This window comes from Ruditapes philippinarum, unplaced genomic scaffold, assembly GCF_026571515.1.
Source record: "Ruditapes philippinarum isolate M1 unplaced genomic scaffold, ASM2657151v2 ctg572_1_1_1_1, whole genome shotgun sequence".
Taxonomy (NCBI): Eukaryota; Metazoa; Mollusca; class Bivalvia; order Venerida; family Veneridae; genus Ruditapes; species Ruditapes philippinarum.
In genome coordinates, this window is record NW_026866705.1 from 54078 (window position 1) to 79194 (window position 25117).

The 25117-nt window shown below is 34.2% G+C and overlaps 1 protein-coding gene across 1 annotated transcript in view; it reads right to left on the minus strand.

Moving 5' to 3' along the window:
- Positions 1 to 25117, minus strand: part of LOC132733413 (uncharacterized) — a 45664-nt gene that overhangs the window by 10225 nt on the left and 10322 nt on the right. The window contains exons 2-7 of the mRNA XM_060720060.1: positions 17509 to 17745; positions 16685 to 16802; positions 6124 to 6251; positions 4319 to 4428; positions 2342 to 2500; positions 362 to 1093 (exon numbers count right to left, since the gene is read on the minus strand). Coding sequence (XP_060576043.1) covers positions 362 to 1093; positions 2342 to 2500; positions 4319 to 4428; positions 6124 to 6251; positions 16685 to 16802; positions 17509 to 17745 — 1484 coding nt within the window. The remainder of the gene's footprint in view (positions 1 to 361; positions 1094 to 2341; positions 2501 to 4318; positions 4429 to 6123; positions 6252 to 16684; positions 16803 to 17508; positions 17746 to 25117) is intronic.

Here is a 25117-nt window from a genome sequence, read left to right on the forward strand (position 1 = left end):
ATACTGAATCTATTGGAATTGTAATCAGTTGCAACACCTATATTGGACTCCAACTGATCCTCATCCTATTTACGTTTAACAGGTATATACTGTACTCATCTAATAGAATTCTGCATTGTACTCAACAATGTATAATAAACTCTTCATTCAAAACCAACAATTGATATTTCTAGTATTATTTATCTATATTTCACTTTCGCATCTATTTTTTATGATTTCAGTAAAGTATATTTTGTTAATAATATAATAAAATTATGATATGCTGTATTCTATCGATAACTTAAGCTCAAACAGAAACATACAATTTTACAGATGTATTTGAGCTTAAAGCATGCCTTTATATATATATATATATACATACCTGAAACATTCGACGGTTTTGCACTAGGCAAAGTAGAATGTCTGCCAAATCAGATATCCTTTTCTTAGACAAAACACCATTGTTGTCAGTCTCTTTGGGATGCCTTTTCAACAACTGGGGTTGCTCAGACATTATTTCATAGAATTTGAGAATATGCACTTTATGTTTTTCGAGCTTCTGTTGTCCCTTCCAGTATCTGGATTCAAGTAACCTGACAACTGTATTGATGAATCTCTGGTAATAAGACACAAATTTCTGGTAAGCAGGTTTCAAGTGCTCCGGCTTCTTCCATTCCGATATAAACCGATATACAAGAGGATGCAGTGAGTATGTAACATCTGGTTCCTTATAGATACCATTTTTAGATCTTCTAGGGTGTTCTTCTGCCTCCAATAGATGACAATTATACATATCTTGCAGTAGGTTTTTGATAGGAGTGTCCGTAATTCCAATGATTATGCTTGCAGCATCAAGATCAAATGGTGTCGACTGAAACACTGACAGAGAAACGAGTGCATTCTGGTGTTCTTCATCTAAATTATCTATTGCTTCCTTGATACACTTATCAACTTTAAGTGCTTTCGTTACATTCTTCTTATCAATAGTAAGATGGAATGCTAGACGTTCCGGAGTAAATTTTCCAATTTTTATCAGTTCAGCAACAACTGAAACAGCCAATGGTGAGCATGCACAGTCCTTCACTATGGCTTCAGCAATTTTTGATTCAATTTCCTACAATGAAATAAGACAATAAGCATTATTCAATACTAAGTGTGACCTTAACTTTTATCCTACAGACCTGGTTCATGCCCATGACACTGCTTCTCATTAGAATCTCACCATGTGTGTAGAAGATATGCTCTGGGCAAAATCTCTATATTTTAGCATCCTTTTATACCTTGATCTTGCATATATTAACCTTAATCACATGCTACACACCTGTAGTCATGATAATGATCATTTGTGTTTCAATCCCTCAATAAATGATGACTAAATGGCCAAATACACATTTTAAAAACTTCATCTGACTTTGATCTCTATGTGTGACCTTGACCTTGGCTGCAGGGACATGAATTTTTCATGCGACACATTGCCTTACAATGGTGGAAATTTGTGCCAAGTTATATTGAAATCCCTTGATGCATGTAAAACTTTGCTCTGGACAAGCATTTTTCAATAACCTCTAAGCGTGACCTTTGACCTTGAGACCTGGTTTATGTGCATGACACTACTTCTCATAGTTGCAAACATTTCTATGAAGTTTCATTAGAATCACTCCATGCATGCAGGAGATATGCTCTGGACAAAATATCTATATTTTATCATCTTTGATGACCTTGACCTTTCATATATTAACTTAAGTTACATGTTTTACACCTGTAGTCACGATAATGACCATTTGTGTTTCAATCGCTCAATAAATGAGGACTAAATGGTCCTAATAGACGTTTTCATCTGCACTTTGGTCTCAACGTGTGACCTTGACCTTGGCCGCAGGAACCTAAATTTTGCATGTGGCACTCTGCCTTACAATGGTGAACATTTGTGCCAAGTTATATTGAATTGCCTTTATGAATGTAGAAGTTTTGGTTTGGACAAGCATTTTCAATGACCATAAAGTGTGACCTTAAACTTTGACCTGGTTCATGTGCATGACACTGCTTCTTACAGTTGCAAACATTAATCTATTTAGTTTCATTAGAATCCCTCTATGTGTGTAGGCGATATGCTCTGGACAAATCTCTAATTTTATCATCTTTAGTGACCTTGACCTTGCATATATTAACATAAATTACATGTTTCACACCTATAGTCATGATAATGACCATTTGTGTTTCAATCCCTCAATAAATGTTGACTAAATGGTCCGAATACATTAAAATTCCTCTATGCGTGTAGGAGATATGATCCGGACAAAAATTGGACGCAGCCCCCCATGATAAGACCTGTTTTCAAACAGGCGTATAAAAATCTAGCTACCTGATTATTTGAACAAGCTTTTAGCAACTCTACTGCATCTGCCTGCTCAAGTTCACACAATTCCACTTCTGCTAATGTCTGTGATAGTTTGAGAGTATATTTGTCCATTTTTGTGCCATTTCCTGGCAGTTTCTCACGTGTTGTTAGCAGCAGTCTTATCTATGTAAACATGTAAGTAAAATAAATAAAACAAATAATACAGCTGGAAAATTGATACATCTAGAAATAGGAGAATTGTAGTACAGATCAACTTCTGCAGAGCAACACCCTTGAAGACAAAGACTGTTTCTGACAGGTGATGCTGTATAGAGGTAAAATTCATTGGGGAGTTTTCTTTGGGAAGAATTGACAATGGCTTTAAAGAGGTGATAGCTCTACAGAGGCAACTTCTCTGAAGAGGTTGCACTGTAATAATTTTAATGGCTTTAAGATAAGATGTTATAAATTATAAGAAATAACAATCAATAAAGGGTATACTACTACATAGAGCTGTCTGCAAGTACATTAAATGTAAAATATTTGTTGTTTTTGTTTTTTTTTAATATTAACAAAAAATCATACCAATTGGTGCCTAAATTGAAAACATAATGTTTGTTAATTTCTAGTAAAATCAGCTGTGCATGTGCTAAACCAGGCTAAACCTAACATCAAAATTTTGTTTTCTTACATTTTCCAAAATCATTAAATAACTCAGACAATATAATGTGTTGAAACCATCTCTGCAAATATGATAATGTTAAAACCTCCCCAGATAAGAAATAATTATGAGATATGAAATATGTTAAAACCTCCCCAGATATTAAATAACTATGAGATATAAAATATGTTAAAAGCTCCCCAGATAAGAAATAATTGTGAGATATAAAATATGTTAAAACCTCCCCAGATATTAAATATTTATGCAATATAAAATGTTAAAACCTCCCCAGATAAGAAATAATTATGAGATATAAAATTTGTTAAAACCTCCCCAGATAAGAAATAATTGTGAGATATAAAATATGTTTAAACCTCCCCAGATAAGAAATAATTATGAGATATAAAATATGTTAAAACCTCCCCAGATAAGAAATAATTATGAGATATAAAATATGTTAGAATTCCCCAGATAAGAAATAATTATGAGATATAAAATATGTTAAAACCTCCCCAGATAAGAATAATTATGAGAAATAAAACATTTGTTAAAATCATCTTCCCAGATAAGAAATAATTATGAGATATAAAATATGTTAAAACCTCCCCAGATATTAAATATTTATGCAATATAAAATGTTAAAACCTCCCCAGATAAGAAATAATTATGAGATATAAAATATGTTAAAACCTCCCCAGATAAGAAATAATTATGAGATATAAAATATGTTAAAACCTCCCCAGACAAAAAATAATTATGAGAAATAAAACATTTGTTAAAATCATCTCCCCAGATAAGAAATAATTATGAGATATAAAATTTGTTAGGACTGAGTCTCTCTTTAGATATGACCAAGAAAACAATATGATTCTGCAGTCTTTCGGGTAATTCACCAGATTTTCACTATTTTAGTTATGCCTTTAAGTTTTTGTCGAAACACTGCACAAAATGACACTGAATATGCAGTTGATAATTTTCTAGTTTTACAAACTACTTTGCTATGTCAATCAATGTTTAACCAAACCAAATACACTAAATATGAGCTGTGTCACGACAAAACCAACATAGTGGGTTTGCGACCAGCATGGATCTAGACCAGCCTGCGCATCCGCACTATCTGATCAGGATCCATGCAGTTCGCTTACCAACTCTATTACAAGTAGTGAAACTGATAGCGAACAGCATGGATCCTGATCAGACTGGGCGGATGCGCAGGCTGGTCTGGATCCATGCTGGTCGCAAACCCACTATGTTGGTTTTGTCGTGACGCGGCTCATATTTCACTCAATTTCAGACAATGTGATATGAATAATATCTCATTAATATATCCAAGTTTATACCTTATGGTCTGTATTGCTACTTTCTTTTCCCAAAACATTCAGGAACTTTATAAACTGTTCACTTTCATACTTTAATACTTGGTCGCAATCATCTAAACAAAACAAAATGTCTGAAAAAAAAATAACGATCAGCAAATAAAATGACTTATAAAATATGATGCATTAATGAAATATATGACAAAACCAAGTTTTCAGTAAAACTTAGATATTAAAGTGGTAATACCCAAAATAACCATAATTGTCAATAATGATCAAATCAAAAATCCTTACATTCATAATGTACACCTGACTTGGGCACTTGATGACAACTCATTCTTTCATGGATTTCCATATCAAAAAAGTGGACTAAACTTGAGGTGCATATAGGCTGTTATATTCACAAGTTCGTCGACTTAGTTCAATACAGAGAGCATTGAATTACATGTAATAATCCAGGGGTTGATCTTCTCCAAGGTGTAATTTCTCCGTGACAATTGATGTCGGACATTGAATTTTAAATACTCATTTGTCTTGTAAGTCTTAATTCAGTGAGATTTGTAATCAGTTACTGGTTGAGAAATTGGTAATTACTTTTAGGTTATCCAAGAAAGCCAGTTAGGCAGATCAACTGCGGAGATTTGACAAAAAAATGCAAGAGTTATCCTGGCAGCAGCATATTTCACTTTTCTCAGCAGCTGATAGTATGATGAAAGCATTAGAGTAGAAGGGGATATAATTTTTATGAACTTTGACTATATATTCACCAAGTATTTAAAGTTTCAAGAAAAATTTTTTATGCTAAGTGAGAAAATTATAAAAAATGAAAAAAATGTAATTTAGCAAAAATGCCTTTCAGGGTTATCTGTTTTTGTTTTTTGTTCTTTTTAATGCATTCCAATCTTTATAGTACATAAGTATTCCAAGTTTAAAGTGAATATCTTTGATAGCTTGTGAGAAATTAACATTAAGAAACAGGTTAATGAGTGCAAAAAAATAAATCAGGGCATAAAATTATTATCAGCTCAAATGAAAGGCCCTGTAATACTAGACTGCGCTTTCACAGTCACTGCATTTGCACGGTGTTGTTATATTTAACAAAGCACCACAAGATCGCAAGAAGAATCTGATATTTTTGATGACATGGAGACTACATGGCATTGCTAAGCTTCCACAGCATTGTAATGCATTCTTACAGGGTTTTAATTGGCAATTAAAATGTCTGCGTTCTTCATGTTCTTTATGCTTCCACTGTGCATCATAATACCAGCGATTACTCATGTCTGCATCAGTTTTAACACCTTTAATATATACTGTAGTCTGCAATTTCAGATGGATGCAGTAGAATCACCTTGAGAGCGCAAAGGTCCCTGTGACAGTGCCGTAAAGTCTCACTTCAGCCATCTCAATTTTATTTGGACACCGCAAGAATGCTGCCAGGCTGAGTAGAGTGACAGGGGTTTAAGGTATCTTATGATGACAGTGAACAAGTAGACCAAGTTTACAGTAAAGTCAGTTTAATAGTTTCTGAGAAAATAGACCTTAACCTTTAACCTATTTGACCTTTAGAACACAAATCAGTGTGACTGTAGAACTCATCAAGGTGTATCCATAATAAAGTTTCAATGTTATACCTGTATAAGAATTGTAGTTAATGTCACCATTAATGAAAACTATACCAACGGGTCATGACAATTCTTCTTTTCTTCTTGTAGAGAAGTTTAACTAAAAACGTATTGAAATCAGCGTAAAAACCAAAAACACAAACAAACAAATTTTCTATTCACAATCATTAGAAATAATGAAGGATATCACATTAAAATATAAACCTGAGTTAATGCGATGAATAGCCTGTATCAATACATTCTGTAGTTGTTCTTGTTCACCGTACATCGGAAAATTCCCATTATCATCTGCCAGCAATGATTTTATCACATCTATTGTTGATCTTTTGTTTCTATTAAAAAGGAGGTCAAATGTTAATTATGTAACTATAAGATCAACAATACTCTAAATCTAAATCATGGCATTTTACAATTATTGTTTTCACATTATAAGTAACTTAGACATCCAATCAATTACTTGTACTTTATTCAACTTTGCACCTTATGCTACAAAACATCTATGACATTCACAGATCAAATATTCATTTTTGACCAAAAAATTTTTTTATATCTAATGTTACTTAATGTCACTGCATCAAGAAAAATTCTACTTTGTGTTCATACCACACATGTTTTATGGCTTCCACTTGTTCTACTAACACACAGAGCATAACTGGACAAATCTAAACATTTCAATTGTGGCTTACAACAGTTTACTGAAATTTAACTCTTCATCATGCATTTCAATTCAATAAGCTGGAGAGCTGGTAAAACTGATAAAAGAGGCATGCCATGTTTAACACTTTATCAGTTGGAACCAAAAGTGATTACAATAGCCTTTGTCCCCAGTATAGACTCACTGGCCAGCCTGTACAGGCTGTAATACTTACCAACTTGATATCCCAAGAGTTGATATGACTGACAGTTATGAAAGTGGAAGCTGAACAAGTGCATTTAAGGAATACCCCAGATAATTGCCATAATCTTATAACATACAAAATTACAACTGTCCAATCAGAGTGGCTCACTCCCCTATTCTCATTTAGAACTTTTAAATTCAATGGTTTACAAAACCACTGACCCTAATTTCTTGGTCACAAGTGCTTTGTCATTGTGTTAATCAAAGATTTACATAAATAACAATATTATGACAACTTAACCAAAATACAATAACATGACCTTGAAGAAGGCTAAAGCTCAAGGTCAGTTCAACCTTTAAGAAGATCTTGTCCAAAGAGTTGTTTTGTCAAACTATGATGATAATTATCCATTATTAGTTACTAAGTTACAGTCAATTATAATAGCAAAAATCTGTGAACATTCAATAATATAACCTTCAAAGTCAATGTCAGCTAAGGTCAAGTTGAGTTTTATATACACGAAGGCCTTAGCCAAAACATGTAGGAAAGGAAAAAACAAGAGCACCGCTAGGCGAAGCATTATTAACCAAAAGTGATTTATTTTTAATGAAGATGAAGCATTTGAAAGACATGGGAATTAAATAAAGTATAACGTCCTTCAAATAGCAATCCTCCAATGAAGTTTGAATATTGTGGGCCACATGGAACTTAGGTTATGCTCTGGAAACTGTTTTCAGTTTTAAGGTTATAGTGACCTTGACCTTTGACCTTGTGACCCCAAAATCAATAGGGTCTTCCTCCCAATATGCACAATCATCCTATGAAATTTGAATATTGTGGGCCGAATGGAACTTAAGTAATGCTCCAGAAACTATTTCCTGTTTTAAAGTAATAGTGACCTTGACCTTTGACCTTGTGACCCCAATATCAATAGGGATCTTCTACCCAATATTGACAATCATCCTATGAAGTTTGAACACTGTGGGCCAAATGGAACTTAAGTTATGCTCCAGAAACTGTTTTCAGTTTTAAGGTAATAGTGACCTTGACCTTTGACCTTGTGACCCAAAATCAATAGGGGTCTTCTACCCAATATGGACAATCATCCTATGAAGTTTGAATATTGTGGGCCAAATGGAACTTAAGTTATGCTCCGGAAACTGATTTCAGTTTTAAGGTAATAGTGACCTTGAGCTTTGACCCCAAAATCAAAACAGTTCTTCTACCCAATATGGACAATCATCCTATGAAGTTTGAATATTGTGGGCCAAATGGAATTTAAGTTATGCTCCGGAAACCAAATTGCTAACAGACGGACGTCAGGGGGTTTAACAATTAATATGCCCAAATTCTTTCAGGCATATAAAAAGTGAAACAATTTTTTAATCCTTTATGTCTTGAAACGACTAACATGATAAACAGGTTTACGAAAGGTCTTAAAGTTGATATACCTTCTAAACCACAGCTCACCTGTATATTGGCCCCGGGATGGGGCCAATTTTAACTCAGGGGCTTTTATTTGAACAAACTTGGTAGACATCCATTTGAAGATGTTTCATGATAAATATCTAAGCTCTAGCTCTAAGAATATTTTTCAAATTTTTACTATTCACATATAGGGAAAAAACAATTTTGTCCCCAGGGCTTTTATTTGAACAAACTTGCTAGACACTCACTAGAAGATAATTCATGCTTAATATCTAAACTCTAGCTCTTTGGGTTTTTCAACAGAAGATTTTTTAAGTTTTTACTTATTATACATATAAGGAAAATCAATGATCCCCAGGGCGGGCCAATTTTAACCCAAGGGCCCTTATTTGAACAAAAATGGTAGACACCCATTAGAAGATGTTTCATGCTAAATATCTTTGCTCTAGCTCTAAAAGTTTTTTTAAAAGAAGATTTTTTTAAAGTTTTTACTATATACATAAAGGGAAAAACAATGACCCCCTGGGGCGGGGCCAATTTTGACCCCAGAGCTTTTATTTGAACAGACTTGGTAGACACCCACTAGAAGATGTTTCATGCCTATGCTCTAGCTATTTGGGTTTTTTCAAACAAGATTTTTTAAGTTTTTACTAGATATAAATTAGGAAAATCAATGACCCCACCAGGACGAGGCCAATTTTGACCCCACCCTTGCAGAAATATATACTGGTATTTAAAAAGTCCCAGTATTTCCCAGTTATTATCCTAGAAAATTCCAGAATGTTAAAACCAGTCTCGGCTATTCTAGTATGGCCTAGGAAATACCAGTTACTGAGAACTAGGCATTTCTAATAATTTTTAAACAACTCATCAATTTCTAAGTTATACTAGGAATTGTAATTTATTTTCTGAGATTTCTAAGACTTAAGATTTTGCAAAATTCCTAGTCTTTAGGAATTACTTAGAATTTATCTTGTAGAACAAAATCCTTAACATCTGTGCTAAATTCCTTGAATCTTACATAAATTCCTAAAGACTAGGAATTCTCTTTGTTGAAAGTAAACAAGTAAATAAAGAAGGAAGTCAATAAAATTGAAAATAAAAATGTTTTCTTTCTTTTTTTTAAATAAAACAACATACTGATCTAGATCTAGATCTATTTAATAATATTTTTTCTAGGATTACTATTATTATTATTATTTAATTGAAATTTAATAATCAATTGACCTTAAGTATGATGGTCAACCTGCATTTATGACAATTTTATCATTGGCCATTTAATTAATAGATAATAGGAATATATAATCCAAAAAGAAATAACAAATGTACAGGCATCTGAAGTATGTAATTTTTATCAGTTGTGTAGAGCTATTTTTAGCGCTGTAAAATTGCATCCACTGATGTCATGCTTCAGTGCACAGGCTGTGTGTATAAACCACTCTATACACGGCTTATACTGCCTGTTGACATTTTATTGAGTGTGATGTGAACATATGTAGATCTAATTAGGGGTGGATTTAAGGTGATTATTATTGCATAGTTGAAAATCCCATGTGGCAAATTGACTCTTGTGCAGATTTTTTCACGTGTCAAATTTGTGCATTTCCAAATTTTCACGAGTCAAAACCCGAATCCCCGCGTCAATCGAGAGTTCTGAATTAAAGTAGGCCTATATGTGGCAGGTCATATTTATGCTGACGGAAATTAACGATGATAACCTAGTCTTTACTTAACCAGCGAACCTTTACGATTATACTCGAGCAATATCCGTATATTTACGCTAACCAAGACGAGCATAATTTCATGACGTATTGGATACGTATACTGATGACGTAGCAACACAATTGTTTTGGAAACTACTGCAGCTTTCGTATGAAATTCAAGCGCTTGTTGGGCTTAAAATAATAGATTTGTGAAATAAAATTCAACGATATAATTGAAATTATTCAGTCATTGTATTGACGGCAAAAAACAACGGAACTACACGAAATTTTGCGAATCAAGCACATGTTACTGACGTAGTACACAGGTTTATTACGTAGAACACAGGTTTATTGTGCGCGCAATATTCAAAGATGGCAGACACTTCGTCTCATATCGACAGTGAACTGATATCGTCTCCCCAATAAAGACATACAACGAGGAAGGTGAAATTGCTCAAGCAAATTATCAGAAGTAGACCTTCAAAGCTGCAATTCACTGTGAGTATTATCATAAATGCACTGATTTTTTTCCCAAATAGAGCCGGCGTGTTTATGACCCCTAGAAAAAATGAAGAGTCTAGAGATTATTTTAATGACCTTTTTTTCACTTCTAAAAGCATTATTTTGTAACAATTTGCCGACTGTAACAATAGAAATAATAATTGTATTTCCAGCTTATTCCTAGTTACAGTTAAGATACTTAAACCTTACTGGAAAAAATGCGTAAACGGACATTTGTCACATATTTTCGCGACCTGTTTTTATTTATTTCTTTGTTGAACAGGAAAGATATAATAATAATGAATAAAAAACAAAGCATCGTTGAAGATGGTTGTGCTTCCCTGCAGGAAATTATTTGCTTATGCCCTCTAAAAGTTTAAAATATTGTTTTGAAAAATGCATGGTAGCAAGTTTTTTTTACCCCCAGACAGTTCAATACCCTAGTATGCAGTGGTCCAGGTGACAGCCTAGCTAAAATGGTTTGTCTTTGACACTGCCTAAGCCTATACTAGAGAATCTGAATACTGGTCCATTAAAATAAATCCCACATGATGATTTGCAAAGAACAAAAATAGCACAAACAGTGTCATTCTTTAAGCACTAACCTGAATACATTGCCTTAATCTCAGTCATTGAATTTAAGATTTTTGAATATACTCTCTATCTATCTCTGGATACTGCCAACCCCTCTTACGAGTGTTAAAGGCAGGAATTTAGTGCACGTCGGATTGTTAGTAAAAGGTGAAGAGAAAAGCTAAAAAGAAAAGTCCAAACATTGACATGCTTGGAAGGTGAGACTGAAAATGTATTCTAGTCATGGTTAAAATGTTAATAGTGAAACAAGATGATAAGAGATAAAATAGTTTAAAAACACTGGGAGTAAGACTAGTACTGCAAACCCACCACTGCCTGTTTGAACTGACTCAGGTTGGGCAGGGTGGCAATGTTACTAGGAAGTTTATTCCATAGTATAATGCTATGAGGGAAGAAAGAGTATTTATGGTAGTCGGAGGATACCTGTATTTGACGTAGGGATAAGGGATGCATATGTCTGGTTAATCTATGTGGGGTTTGAACATAAGTTGGGAGATTAATTGCAACTAGGTTATAGTATATCTTATAAACATTATCAGTCTACAGTCCAGTCTGCGATGTTCAAGGGATCGCCAGCCCAGTTCTTCCTGCATGGCTGTGACACTAGAGTGAGGGGAGTAATCCCTTTTAACCCATCTTATTGCACGTCTCTGGATCATCTCAACTTTGTCAATATTGGTTTTAGTATAAGGAGACCAAATAGATGAGGCATATTCAACCTGTGGGCGGACCAGGGACTTGTATGCTAGTTCTTTTACTTTCTCATTTTTAGTGATGACATTTCTTTTAATAAAGCCAAGGGATCTGTTTGCATTGGAAGTTATTCGAGATATATGTGTATTAAATTTAAGGTCAGCAGATAGATCTAGTCCGAGATATTTAGCATTTGTAACAGACTCTAGGATTTGGCCATGGAGCATATATTTGTGTTTAATTATGGTCTTATTTTTTGGTGATATGGATGACTTGGCATTTTGAAGGGTTAAACTCCATGTCCACTGCTTCTCCACAGAACCATATTGTCTAGATCATGTTGGAGAGTTGGGGGGTCTGAGGAGGAATTGATGGTTAGGTATACAGCAGTGTCGTCTGCAAATAATCTGACTTGGGATTTGAGGACAGAAGATGGTAACTTGTTGATATATAGAAGGAAACAGAGGGGCCCTAGGACCGAGCCTTGGGGCACTCCAGAGGTAACTGGGACTTCAGATGAGCAGTCACTATCCACAACTACTGTCTGTCTACGGCCAATAAGGAATGACTGTATCCAGTTTAGAATTTGAGGACAAACACCATGTTCTTGCAGGGTATCTAAGAGTTTAAGATGGTTTACTTTATCAAAAGCTTTGGAGAAGTCAAGGAGTATAAGATCTGTTTGTTTGCCATTTGAAAGGTTGTTCACAAAGTAATCAGTAAGTTCAATGAGTTGTGTCTCACATGATCGTCTTTCTCTGAATCCATGCTGAAGATCAAAGAGTATGTTGTGGGTGGTAAAGTGAGAGGATAGTTGAGAGGCAACTATATGTTCGAGTGTTTTACAGAGGATGCATGTAAGGGAAATTGGGCGATAGTTTGCTGGATCACTTGTATCACCTTTTTTGTAGACAGGGCATACGTTTGCACGGGTCCAGTCATTGGGAATATTACCGGTGGTCAGGGATTTTTGGAAAAGAACTGCAACGATGTCAGCAATCTCTTCTCTCAGCTCCTTCAGGACAATTGGTCTAATGTTGTCAGGGCCGGCAGCTTTGTTGGCATTGAGGTTGGCGAGGAGCTTTAGTACACCTGCCCTACCGATGATGATGTCATTCATTTGTGGGTACTGACAATACTTTCTGGGATCCATGAGTCTCAGTTTTTGTATACATTGATCTTTAAGTTACTCGTCCGAATTCCAGTTTTGAATTTATTTACTATATATTTAACTAAATTCTCTTAAAATTTACACTGGTCATGGGCCACCAGGCCAGTGCTAAATTCGATGACTGTAATCTGTTATTGTATTAGAGGGCAGGACGTGAAGTGGTTGAACACGCTTGAACAAGATATTTTTAGTGGCGGGCATTTAGATTTACCCTTGTCCGTCCGTTCTCTTTTGTGTCGGATATAACTCAAAAAGTATTTGACCTAGAGTCATGAAACTTTACAGGAATGTTGATCAGCATGTGTAGTTGTGCACCTGGGTATTTTTGTCTGAATTTATATAGTATTTTTAGAGTTATTGCCCTTGACTTAGTAAAATTTTGCAATTTTCAACTTGTGTCGCATGTAACTCAAAATTGGTTTGACATAGTCATGAAACTTTGCAGGAATGTTGATCAGCATGTGAAGTTGTGCACTGGATATTTTCGTGTGGATTTATTTTATTTTTTAGAGTTATTGACCTTGACTTAGAAAATTTTTGCAATTTTCAACTTGTGTCGCATGTAAATCAAAAAGGATTTGACATAGAGTCATTAAACCTTACGGGAAGGTCGGTCAGCATATGTAGTTGTGCACCTTGGGTTCCTCTTGTGGATTTATCCCGTATTTGTAGAGTTATTTCCCTTGACTTCGTAAAAACCATTTCATTATGTTGTGTTATTTGTTCCTTGAGTGCTTGAGTTAGAATCAACCAACTTTACAGAAATAATGATCAACATCACTAAATTACAGGAATAACAATGATAATAAATAATAATAAAAAAAAATACACAGTATATTTTCATTAGTTTGCCTTTTTTGGTGAACTTCAAAACTTACATAAGTGAATAAATGAGCATAAAAACCGCCCTGGATTTTCACTTATCAAATTTCAAAATATGTACATGACCAGTTTATAACTATAACCAAAAGCTACAAATCTGAGGCCCAGAACAGAGTGTGTCATAAACACTTCCTGCATGAATGGCCATTAAAAAAAAAAAAAAATCAAATAACATACAAACCCACTTACTTGAAAAAATATGTGAGAGTTTTGTAAATATTTAAGACACAGAAACCATTTTGTCAAGTTTGCAATGATTTTACTCGCTTGAACCAAGTGTGCATCAACTTCACGTCCTGCCAAGTGATTTGTATTTATTTCGTATTCAAATATCTTGGTATATTTCCATATGTAGAGAAATGTATTTGTTTGATTTCAGATAAGAATTGGTACCACAAGGCCACAAAGTGAGGAGTTCAACTAACTTGTGGATGATGTTCCAAGCTGAGGAGAGTGAGAGCTTAAATCTATAAAATGGGTCAAAAACTTTTGATATAGAAACTATAAAATCTTCAGTTAATTGAAAGAGGGCAAGTTGTACAAAATGCCATGGAGCTAAATATACATGGAGAAGAAACTGTGATGTCACACAGTTAAATTCAGTATTGGCAGAATTGTGTTCTGATAAGTTATCATATGTTTTGGGATTTTCAGAGATTTGATGCATCCTGGGTAAAAATAGCCAAAACACCGTCATATTGAATTCCCGGAGGTAGATAAAACATTTTTTTGCTTAAATAAGAAGCAATAGTTATTTATTGTAAAAGGTACTATACACACTTTTCTATACAAATATTTCTCTGATGAAAATCTATGTCGGGGTATGTAAACAATAATTCATGGATATCGTCCAAGTTTGAGAGTGCGAAAATTGGAGACTATTGAGAAAACCCAATTATCACCGAAGCCTGCAAAGGATTGTGGGTCTGAATCTAACTACCGGTATTATCTATTTTTAGAGCTTCCTATCTGTTGTATATATATATATATATATATATATATATATATATATATATCTGTGAAAATGCAAAGAAGTCGTTGGATTACCAAAGATCAACATTTCATTTGATTACCAGAGATCATCAATTCAGTGGATTACTAAGATTCTCAGTATGGAAGATTTGATGACAAGAAAATTATTAAACCGGCAAAAATTGGATCTTACAGCAAGGATTTACTCATTTCAGAAGACAGCAATAGAAAATGTAGGAGTTGCATGTAATACTGAAGGTTTCTTGCGTCATGTTTTGTACTGTTTAAGTGACGTTTCTTAGACTCTTTAAGTGATGTCCCTCATTCAATCAGTTAAGAAAATGATGAAAGCAAATTAAAATCTAGGAGTGACCTAGTCAAGTATTATAAATTAATGTTTTAACTTTTAGTGCTAAATTCAAAGAGGTGTCACATGTTACACTGTTTTAAAAAAAGGAATCTTAAGTCAAGTGTTATTGCCAAAGCTCATTGCATTCCAGTAACTACAATGATATATCTAAAGAAGTGTGTCTAAACAATACAAAAACAATTAAACTGTAAGGAAAATACTTTGTTTCATATGCAATCATGCTTTTTATTAAATTTAATAGTTTGCTTATGACTGATGTTGAACTGCTTGTCATTTAACTGGATTTAAAAGTGCACATTTTAGTTCACATCAGTACAATGTGCTTATGTGAAGTAATGTGATTGCCCTGTGTCCAATGGCATCTTGTATTGTCAGCAATTTCTTGTAATGATATCTTCTACAAAACTGATTATTTGATTTTAATCGTAATGATCCTTTGGTGGCCCTAGTAACAGTAATTCAGCTGTGGTCCAGTCATACCCAGTTGCTAGGAATTTCCAGTACAATGCAATCCTAGGCTATTCCAGCCATTCCTTAGATCATGGAAATACCAGGAACGTCTGGGATATCCAAGTTCTTTGAAATGCCAAGGAATTACTAGAAAAAATGTTCCAAATACCGTGGGCAGGTCATTCTCAGTCATTCCTAAGATTATAAAAATACCAGGAGTTACTGGTATTATCATAGGTCTTTGAAATGCCTGGGATTGACTAGAAAAATGTTCCAAATACCGTGGGCAGGTCATTCTCAGTAATTAGGATTTTCCAGTACAAGTCGATCTAAGGCATTCCTGGTTTCATATTTTTTTTCTAGTTATTACCAGTAGTTTTCAGTCGTTCCAATTACCGCCAGCCAGTAACTGGAAATTCCTCAGATTTCCTTGCATTTCCTAGGAATTATCCCTGTAAATATTCCTGGGATTTCCCAGTAAAATCCTAGTAAAATCCTGGTAAATTATCAGTAATTTCTGCAAGGGCAGGGCATTTATTTGAACAAACTTGGTAGACACTGTCTATATGATGTTTCATGCCATATATTTTAGCTCTAGCTCTTACGGTTTTCTAAAAGAAGATATTTTAAGTTTTTTCTTTCGGGATCAGGGGCACTGATTCATCCATACGTCATTCTTACTTCGAATGTTTTGGTATTCTAGAGTTCTGCTTGGAATTAAATTTTTTGAACAATTTTATTGTTGACTACAAAAGGATCATTCCTGTGAAGTTTGAATGAAATTGGCTAAGTGGTTTATTAGGAGATGTCATTTAAAGTAAAAGTTTCAAGGGACGCTGGATGAAAAGCGATCACAAAAGCTCATCATGTCACTTTGTGACAGGTGAGCTAAAAATAATTAAGACTTTGTAACCTTTGACCTAGTGACCCCAAAATCTAAAGGGGTCATCTACTAGTTATGTCCATTCAATATGTGAAATATGAAGACTTTGTAATAAGCAGTTTTCATTTTAATCAGAAGAAACCATTTGGTCCACCAACAGGCAGGCCGAAGGACTGAATGACCGACGGACAGTACCAAAACAATAAAGGTAATACATTATCAGACAGTCATGAGAGATTAAATTTCCAAAATATTTTGTGGAATATAAAAAAGATTTACCTTAAATCAGCCTTGACCACATACCATGGAGAAATGCCATCTGCCTGGCTGAGCTTCCAGCAAACCTGTCTTGCTAGTAAGCTTTTACCTTGTCCACCAATACCACATATGGAAACAGCTGCATTACAATTAATATGTTTTGATGATTTATTTACAATTTATTAAAAATGTATTAAGATTCAATGAAACATACAGTATGTTCAAGGTCAAGGTCAAAAGTTTAAGGCAATATATCAGATGATAGTGGTTAATTAGAGGTATACTGACTTAAAGTGACCATAATCAGAATGAGTACACCCTAATCTCTTTTAGGTCAATGAATCTATTTTATGGACCCCTGAACTTTAAAATAACTGTTCTTTTCAATTAGTTTTCTTTCCCAAAGAAACTTATTAATTCATCATTTAATTTTCTGCTTCATGTTTAAAGACATAAGCTTCTTATAAGATTCCAGTTTTATTTCTAGTATCTTATTTTTAAAAGTATAAAACATTTTTTTCATACAATAACAGAGCTCTCTAAACTTGAGCTCAAAGACTAAAGTGAATTTTTACCAAAGACTAAAGCGAATATTAACAATATTTACCAGAGACTAAAGTGAATTTTTACCAAAGACTAAAGTGAATATTTACCAAAAGAATAAAGTGAATATTTACCAAAGACTAAAGTTTAAGTGAATATTTACAATATTTACCAGAGACTAAAGTGATAATTTACCAAAGACTAAAGTGATTATTTATCAAAAGAATAAAGTGAATATTTACCAAAAGACTAAAGTTTAAGTGAATATTTACCAAAAGACTAAAGTTTAAGTGAATATTTACCAAAGAGGTGCTTATTATCATTGTCCTTGTTGTTTATCAAGTCTATCAAAAGCTTCAATTCAGTTTCCCTTCCAATAAACAGCTGTTTTGTTTCCACCTCAAAACCTTTTAGATACTTTCTCAGACGGCCAATAAACGTCTGTATCTTATCTGTGACATTTTCACCCAGCTCATGATGAAGTTGCAAATTCTTAAAAACTTGTTGTAATTTTAAAGCTGCCTGCAGTTTATCTTCATCTATGAATATAAAATATTTAAAATAAATTGATTAATCAATGACGTATTTCCACTTCTGATAAAAATAAAGGATTTTTTATGTAATAGAAGAACTGTTTACATTTGATAAATGGATAGAATGAATAGGTATAATATATATAAATTATACTGTTACAAAGCAGCTCTATTAAGAACCTTGCTCTGCGGCTAATTTTGAGTATAATCATATGTAAATTGATCCATGTGGTCTTTAAAGATTCAGGTCAGGGGTTAAAGGAAAAATTTAAATAACAGGGTTTCACAGGACAGACCAACAGGGATTGTATGCCTGCAGCGATCTAATGACACAATAGACTTATTATCAAGAAAAGGAATACCAAAATTGCCTGATATACATGTATTTTATAATTTGTCTATAAAAGTAAAAGAATACATTATATAAACTTGGATAAAGTTTGTATAAAGTTTATTTCTTAATATTCCATTGGAACAAATGGTCCAAGAGGTTAAACAAACGCATAATAAATGGCATGACAGTGAACAGCATATATATACAATAACATGTGTAAGTGGATAAGGTAGATTCAGTTATTATCAAATGATATTAAACCTGTTGATGATACTCTACGTTGCTCTATTCAAAAATTGTATATCATTATTGAACATACATATCAGAACAAAGGACACATAATGCTGAATAAACTAGAACTGCCACTATCATGGCGTGAATACCCCCGCATACCACTTTGTCAGAATCAACAGTGGCTATTTAGAGCTCAAGGACAACCTCCCTGCCAAATCTGAGGTTACTAAGCCAGTGCATTGCTAAGTTATGTATTCTACATGCTTCAAATGTGAAAATGTCAAAATCAATACATTGCGGACAGGACATTCTTTAGCAATTGAGAAGAAAAGCTTTTTTTTTGTCAAGGTCCTTGTGACCTTGACCTTTGACCCAGTGACCTCAAAATCAATAGAGGTCACCTTATAGTCATGATCAACATCCATGCCAAATATGAAGACTGTGGGTCTAAGGAATCTTAAGTTAATGGGTGGACAAACTTTTTAAAGTCAAAGTCCCTATGACCTTGACCTTTGATCCAGTGACCTCAAAATCAAAAGGGGTCATCTACTAATCATGACTAACCTCCATTCCTAATATGAAGACTGTGGGTCAAAGGAATTTTAAGTTATTGGGCGGACAGCTTTTTGAAGTCAAGGCCCCTGTGACCTTGACCTTTGACCTGGTGACCTCAAAGTCAATAGGGGTCATCTACTTATCATGACTAGCCTCCATGCCAAATATGAAGACTGTGGGTCAAAGGAATCTTAAGTTATTGGTCTGACAAGCTTTTTGAAGTCAAGGCCCCTGTGACCTTTGACCTCAAAGTCAATAGGGGTCATCTACTAATCATGACTAACCTCAATGCCAAATATGAAGACTGTGGGTCAAAGGAATCTTAAGTTATTTGGCGGACAAGCTTTTTGAAGTCAAGGCCCCTGTGACCTTTGACCGTGTGACCTCAAAGTCAATAGGGGTCATCTACTAATCATGACTAACCTCAATGCCAAATATGAAGACTTTGGGTCAAAGGAATCTTAAGTTATTTGGCGGACAAGCTTTTTGAAGTCAAGGCCCCTGTGACCTTGACCTTTGACCTAAAAATCAATAGGGGTCATCTACTAATCATGTCTAACCTCAATGCCAAATATGAAGACTATGGATCAAAGGAATCTTAAGTTACTGGGCGGACAAGCTTTTTGAAGTCAAGGCCCCTGTGACCTTGACCTTTGACCTGGTGACCTCAAAATCAATAGGGGTCATCTACTAATCATGACTAACCTCCATGCCAAATATGAAGACTTTGGGTCACAGGAATCTTAAGTTATTGGGCGGACAAGCTTTTTGAAGTCAAGGCCCCTGTGACCTTTGACCTGGTGACCTCAAAATCATTAGGGGTCATCTACTAATCATGACTAACCTCCATGCCAAATATGACGACTGCCTATCAAAGGAATCTTAAGTTATTGGGCGGACAAGCTTTTTGAAGTCAAGGCCCCTGTGACCTTGCCCTTTGACCTAGTGACCTCAAAATCAATAGGGGTCATCTACTAATCATGACTAACCTCCATGCCAAATATGAAGACTAAGGGTCAAAGGAATCTTAAGTTATTGGGCGGACAAGAAAAAACCGACGGACAGCCGGACGGACGGCCGGACGAGCTGATTCCAGTATACCCCCCTTACAACTTTCTTGTGCGGGGGTATAATTACCACTGTCTAGCAAAACTTACGGAAATGTAAACTTTATAATTTATATTGAATGAACCTGACAAAATACATGTATTTATAAAAAATTTATTGTATAAATTTATATACATACTTATTCGAGTACATGTATGATATTCTTGCTGAATCAAAACATAACCATTAGTTGTATGTTTAACTTGGCTATAGAAAGTGTAATTAAGTTTGATTTAAATCATTGAGTAAATTTGACAAAATAAAAGATTTAAATTATTTTTATATTTTGCATCTTAACTAGTGATAAAATCAATAAGTCTATCAAAAATATAAGAATTTATTGTTGACTGCCTGCTTACTATTGTCAGGCACACAAATAAACAGATCGTTCATTAAGGACAATTTACAACCTTCAATTTTTGTATACTGTGAATATCAATCCTTACTTTTGAAAACAAGTGTTTTACGATGTTAGACACATACTTATTTCTTATATACACAATAATACCACCGGACGCTCTTAAACTAGTTATAATACTACCATAGGCACTTGATGGCAAAAATATGTTTTTTATCAACTACCCTTGTGTCTGACTATCCGTTTTATAAACTTTTGTCTTATCAATTAAAAAAAATCTACCGACAGGACGTCTTTTTGAAAAATAGATAAATATATATATTTATCTTAAACTGTAAGAGATATAAATTAACATGAAACTTTGTAGGTAGATAGACCTTATTGGGTAGAAGTGCACTGTAAAAGATCAGTAACTCTGTCTTGCCTAACTTTGGAGTTATTGCCCTTTGTTCATTTTTATACTTTAAACTTTGTCCGGGACATAACTCTAAAACTATAAAAGATATCAACATGAAACTTTGTAGGCAAGTAGAAGAACCATAACTCTGCCCTGCCTAATTTTGGAGTTATTGCCCTTTGTTCATTTTTACACTTTTTTTGTTTGGGAAATTAAACTCTAAAACTATAAGAGATATCAACATGAAACTAAAATTTATAGGTAGATAGATCTCATTGGTTAGAAGTGCTGTGCAAAAGAACCATAACTCTGCCTTGCCAAATTTTGGAGTAATTGCCCTTTGTTCATTTTTTCACTGTGAACTTTGTCCGAAACCATAAGAAGTATCAATAAAAAACTTTGTAGGTAGATGGATCTCATTAAATAGAAGTGCAGTGCAAAAAAAAACAGTAAATCTGCTTAGCTTTATTTTGGAGTTATTGCCTTTTGTTCATTTTTACACTTTGAACATTGTCCAGGACATAGTTCTGAAAGTATAATAGATATGAACAAGACACCTGTAGGTAGATGGATCTTATTAGATAGATGTGCAGTGCAAAAGAACCATAACTCTGCCTTGCCTAATTTTATAGTTATTGCCCTTTGTTCATTTTTACACTATGAACTTTGTCAGAGACATAACTCTGACACTACAAGAGGTATAATTTTCTGTGTTCAAAACCTATTCGGGAAGCATCACCCAGTTCAACTGGCTCTTGTTATTTGTTTACCAACAAAAATATATAAGTTTTGATTTGAGTTTGTAAAATCAGTCAGCCTTATAGTCTAAATATTAAAACTACCTGCTGATGAACCAAACGTTCAGGGCTGTAATGTTGAAGGGTCCGGTCGGTTCAGCCTTGGCCAGACCAATATTTTGGCCAAATAGCAGGACAAAATAACAACAAAAAAATATCAAAAACAAAAATATGCCTAGCTGATTAGCAATTTGACACTTAACTGGCCCCTTATGCAAGGCGCGGTAATTAATATACAGACAACTACATGTAGGGTTACTATGAAGTCAAGGGTGAAGTTATCTTAAATGACATTAGTTGATATCAATGTGGCTTTGGACAGTTTACCATTTATATAAAATTACATGTATTATTATATACAAAATATAAGATCACAATTTTTTAAATTTTACTGCTGTTCACATACAAGTATTCTAATCCAAAAAGTTAAAAAAATTAAGATATCATGACGTGTACGTTGTCAAAATAGTTCCATGGAACCGAATCAACCAAAATATTTTTGTTTCTGAAACGAACAACGGCGATGTGTTTAATGTCTCTGATCAATTGATAATTAAGCTTAATTATGAAGTGCTAAATATGATGACTGGTATTATTGTTCATTTATAATTATCAGGTAAAAATAAAGAATTATAACAACATTAATTAATGTTTAATCAAACTTGGCACAAATTTTGACAGAACCATTGCCTTTGTGACAACATTTACATGCTCAGTTTTAAACTTTCTGTTACCATGGCAACAAGGGGATATCTCAAAAAGTCAAAATTGCCCAAAATCACTATTTTGGGTTGATTTTTTCCATCAAAATTGATTTCAAAGTGCTGCAACTTCTGAATGGATTGAGATAGAGTCAAGAGCTTTATAGCATTGGTTACACATTACCTTACGATCGACCTGGGGTCATTTTTAGCCTCTCAGAAGTACAAAATTTTCTTGGAGATGAGGGGGACTACCAGCCCCCCCCCTTCAAACCGCCCCAAACAGAAGGGGGCACATCCCCCTTCTGGCAACCCCCTGATGTTTCTTTTTGATAGGGGATGGGGCCGAAAAGTGATCACTTTTTCAGCAACATTTCCCAACAAAAAACAGTGTTTGAGGCCTATATAGTATAATTTTTCACTGTTTGAGGCCTTAAAAAAGGGGAGTGGCTGAAAATCCGTCAAAACGTGCTACAGTTGAGTTCACACTAAACTTCCCACCTTTGTGCACTTCTAGTGCACTAGAGCTGAACTAGAAGTGCACACCGTGTGCACTTGTAGTGCACTAGACCATAATACCAGGCTGGCCAGGGAAGGTGACACCTAAATGGTTTATTGGATAATTGCATATCAAGTGACAGGGGGCATCCATTGTTAAGCTGCTGTAAGAAAGAAAAAAACTTTGGGAATATATGGCCTATTCATGAATATAAATAAGTAAATTTTAAAATCAGCAGTTTTAACATTTTAGGTGATATCATGTTAAAGCTTAAAATTATTTTTTTTATTTATTGTAATCATATTTTTTTTAACCAGTATTTAACTATAAGTGTAAAATAATACCCCTCAAAAACATAAACTTTTTTTTTCATAAGCTCAAACAAATCAAGGAAAGGTTTATATTTAAGCTAAAATATTGTTTCTATAATATATACCATATATATAATATATTGTCAGAGACAATTCCTCGTGTTCAATATTGAAAGAAAATATTAATAATACATTAATTTTAAAACAATCAATTTACTGTGATAATTAAGTATTCAACTGTGTAATGCTTGCATATGTTTTAAAGATATAAATAATTGAAATATTATCCATAAAATTAATAAATTTGATAACTTTATTCATGATTTCAATATTAAAAATTTAATGTATTAAGGGAATACTTTTATTGAAGAGGAAAATCTCAAGTCATGCTGTGTATTGGTATTTTCTGAGAGGGACTGTTTTCATTATACCACTCTCCTGATGATAAGAGGGCCTCAGGGTAAATAACAAAGAACAGTCAATTTTGCAGATTTTAAGTATGCATTGAAATTCCCTGGTTTTCTCAAAATGCATGTTAGAAATAAGCCTGCTCAGGCACTCAGGCCAGTTAGTCATATAGATAAATGAACATATGAAAAATACAGAAAAAATCATAATGGCATAAATGCATATAAGATATCATTGTCTCTAAAGAGGAATTTTCTACATTTATCCATTTATCCACATTTCTTGCCATTCTGCATAATAATATATAACTTAACCTTTTCCCTTATATAAGTGTGTTTCGACGGCTTTTTGCCCCCCCCCCCCTTTTTTAAGGCCCCAAACAGTGAAAAAATGCCCTATTTAGGCCCCAAACACTGGAATTCGTTTGAGAAATGTTGTTCAAAAAAAGTGACCACTTTTTCGGCGCCGTCCCCCATCCAAATGTTACATCAGGGGGTTGCCAGAAGGGGGATGTGCCCCCCTTCTGTTTGGGGGGTTTGAAGGGGGCGGAGTCCCCCTCATCGCCAAGAAAATTTTGGACATGTGACAGGCTAAAAATGGCCTCAGGTGGATCTTAGGGTAACTAGTAACCGACGCTGACAAGCTTTTTACTCTATCTCAATTCATTGAGAAGTTGCAGCACTTTGAAATCAGTTTTGAAGGAAAAAAAAACAATGCAAAATAGTGATTTTTGGCAATTTTGAGACGTTCCCCCGTTGCCATGGTAACAGGAAATTTACGATTGAGCATGCTGTTACAGAGGCTATGGTGTAGTCAACATTTGTGCCAGGTTTTATCAGTATTGAAGCATTTTTCATAGTTTCATAGAAGTTTGAACTTGTTACAGGAGGCTTTTCAATGAAAACGGCCATTTTTCGCAATATGCTCATGGGGTAAAAGGTTAAGAGGCAATTCCTCATGTTCAAGATTGAAAGAGAATATTAATTCATTGATTTTAATACAATCCATACACCGTGTTAAATCATGTTTTTCAACCTTCATATGAAATGCTTGTATACTTTTTAAAGATATAAATAAATAAAATGTTTCCATGAAATAAATAAAATTGATAACTTTATTCAAGATTTCTATATTAAAAATTTAATGTATAAAGGGAATGCTTTTATACAAGAGGAAAGTCTCAGACTCAAGTCATGCTGTGTATTGGTATTGAGAGTGACTGTTTTCATTACACTGGTCTCCCGCTGATAAGAGCTAGGGCCTCAGGGTAAATAACAAAAATGCAGATGTATGCAATATTTATTTAAAATTTCCAGTTTTTTTCTCCTCCAAAATACATGTAAGACATAGATACAGTCTGATTTTATTGACCTGTCAATTATGCATACATTATAGAACTCATTTAAATATTCGATCTCACTTCGGTTTTGTCCGTGTAGTTTACGAGAATTAATGTGGAGTATATTAGTCATGGATTGAAAGTCACGCCAGCTTAATGTGAAGGTTTTTGTTAATTCACAATAGTACGGTCGGTTAAGAGAATGCCTGATAATTGAGAGGTCTGTGCTTCGATCCTTACTGTTGCCATTGTTTTAGTACTCTTTCTTTATTTTTGCAGTATATTTTAATTGAACAGATTTGTAGTGTGTTTTACGGCATTGAAAAGACATTTATTGA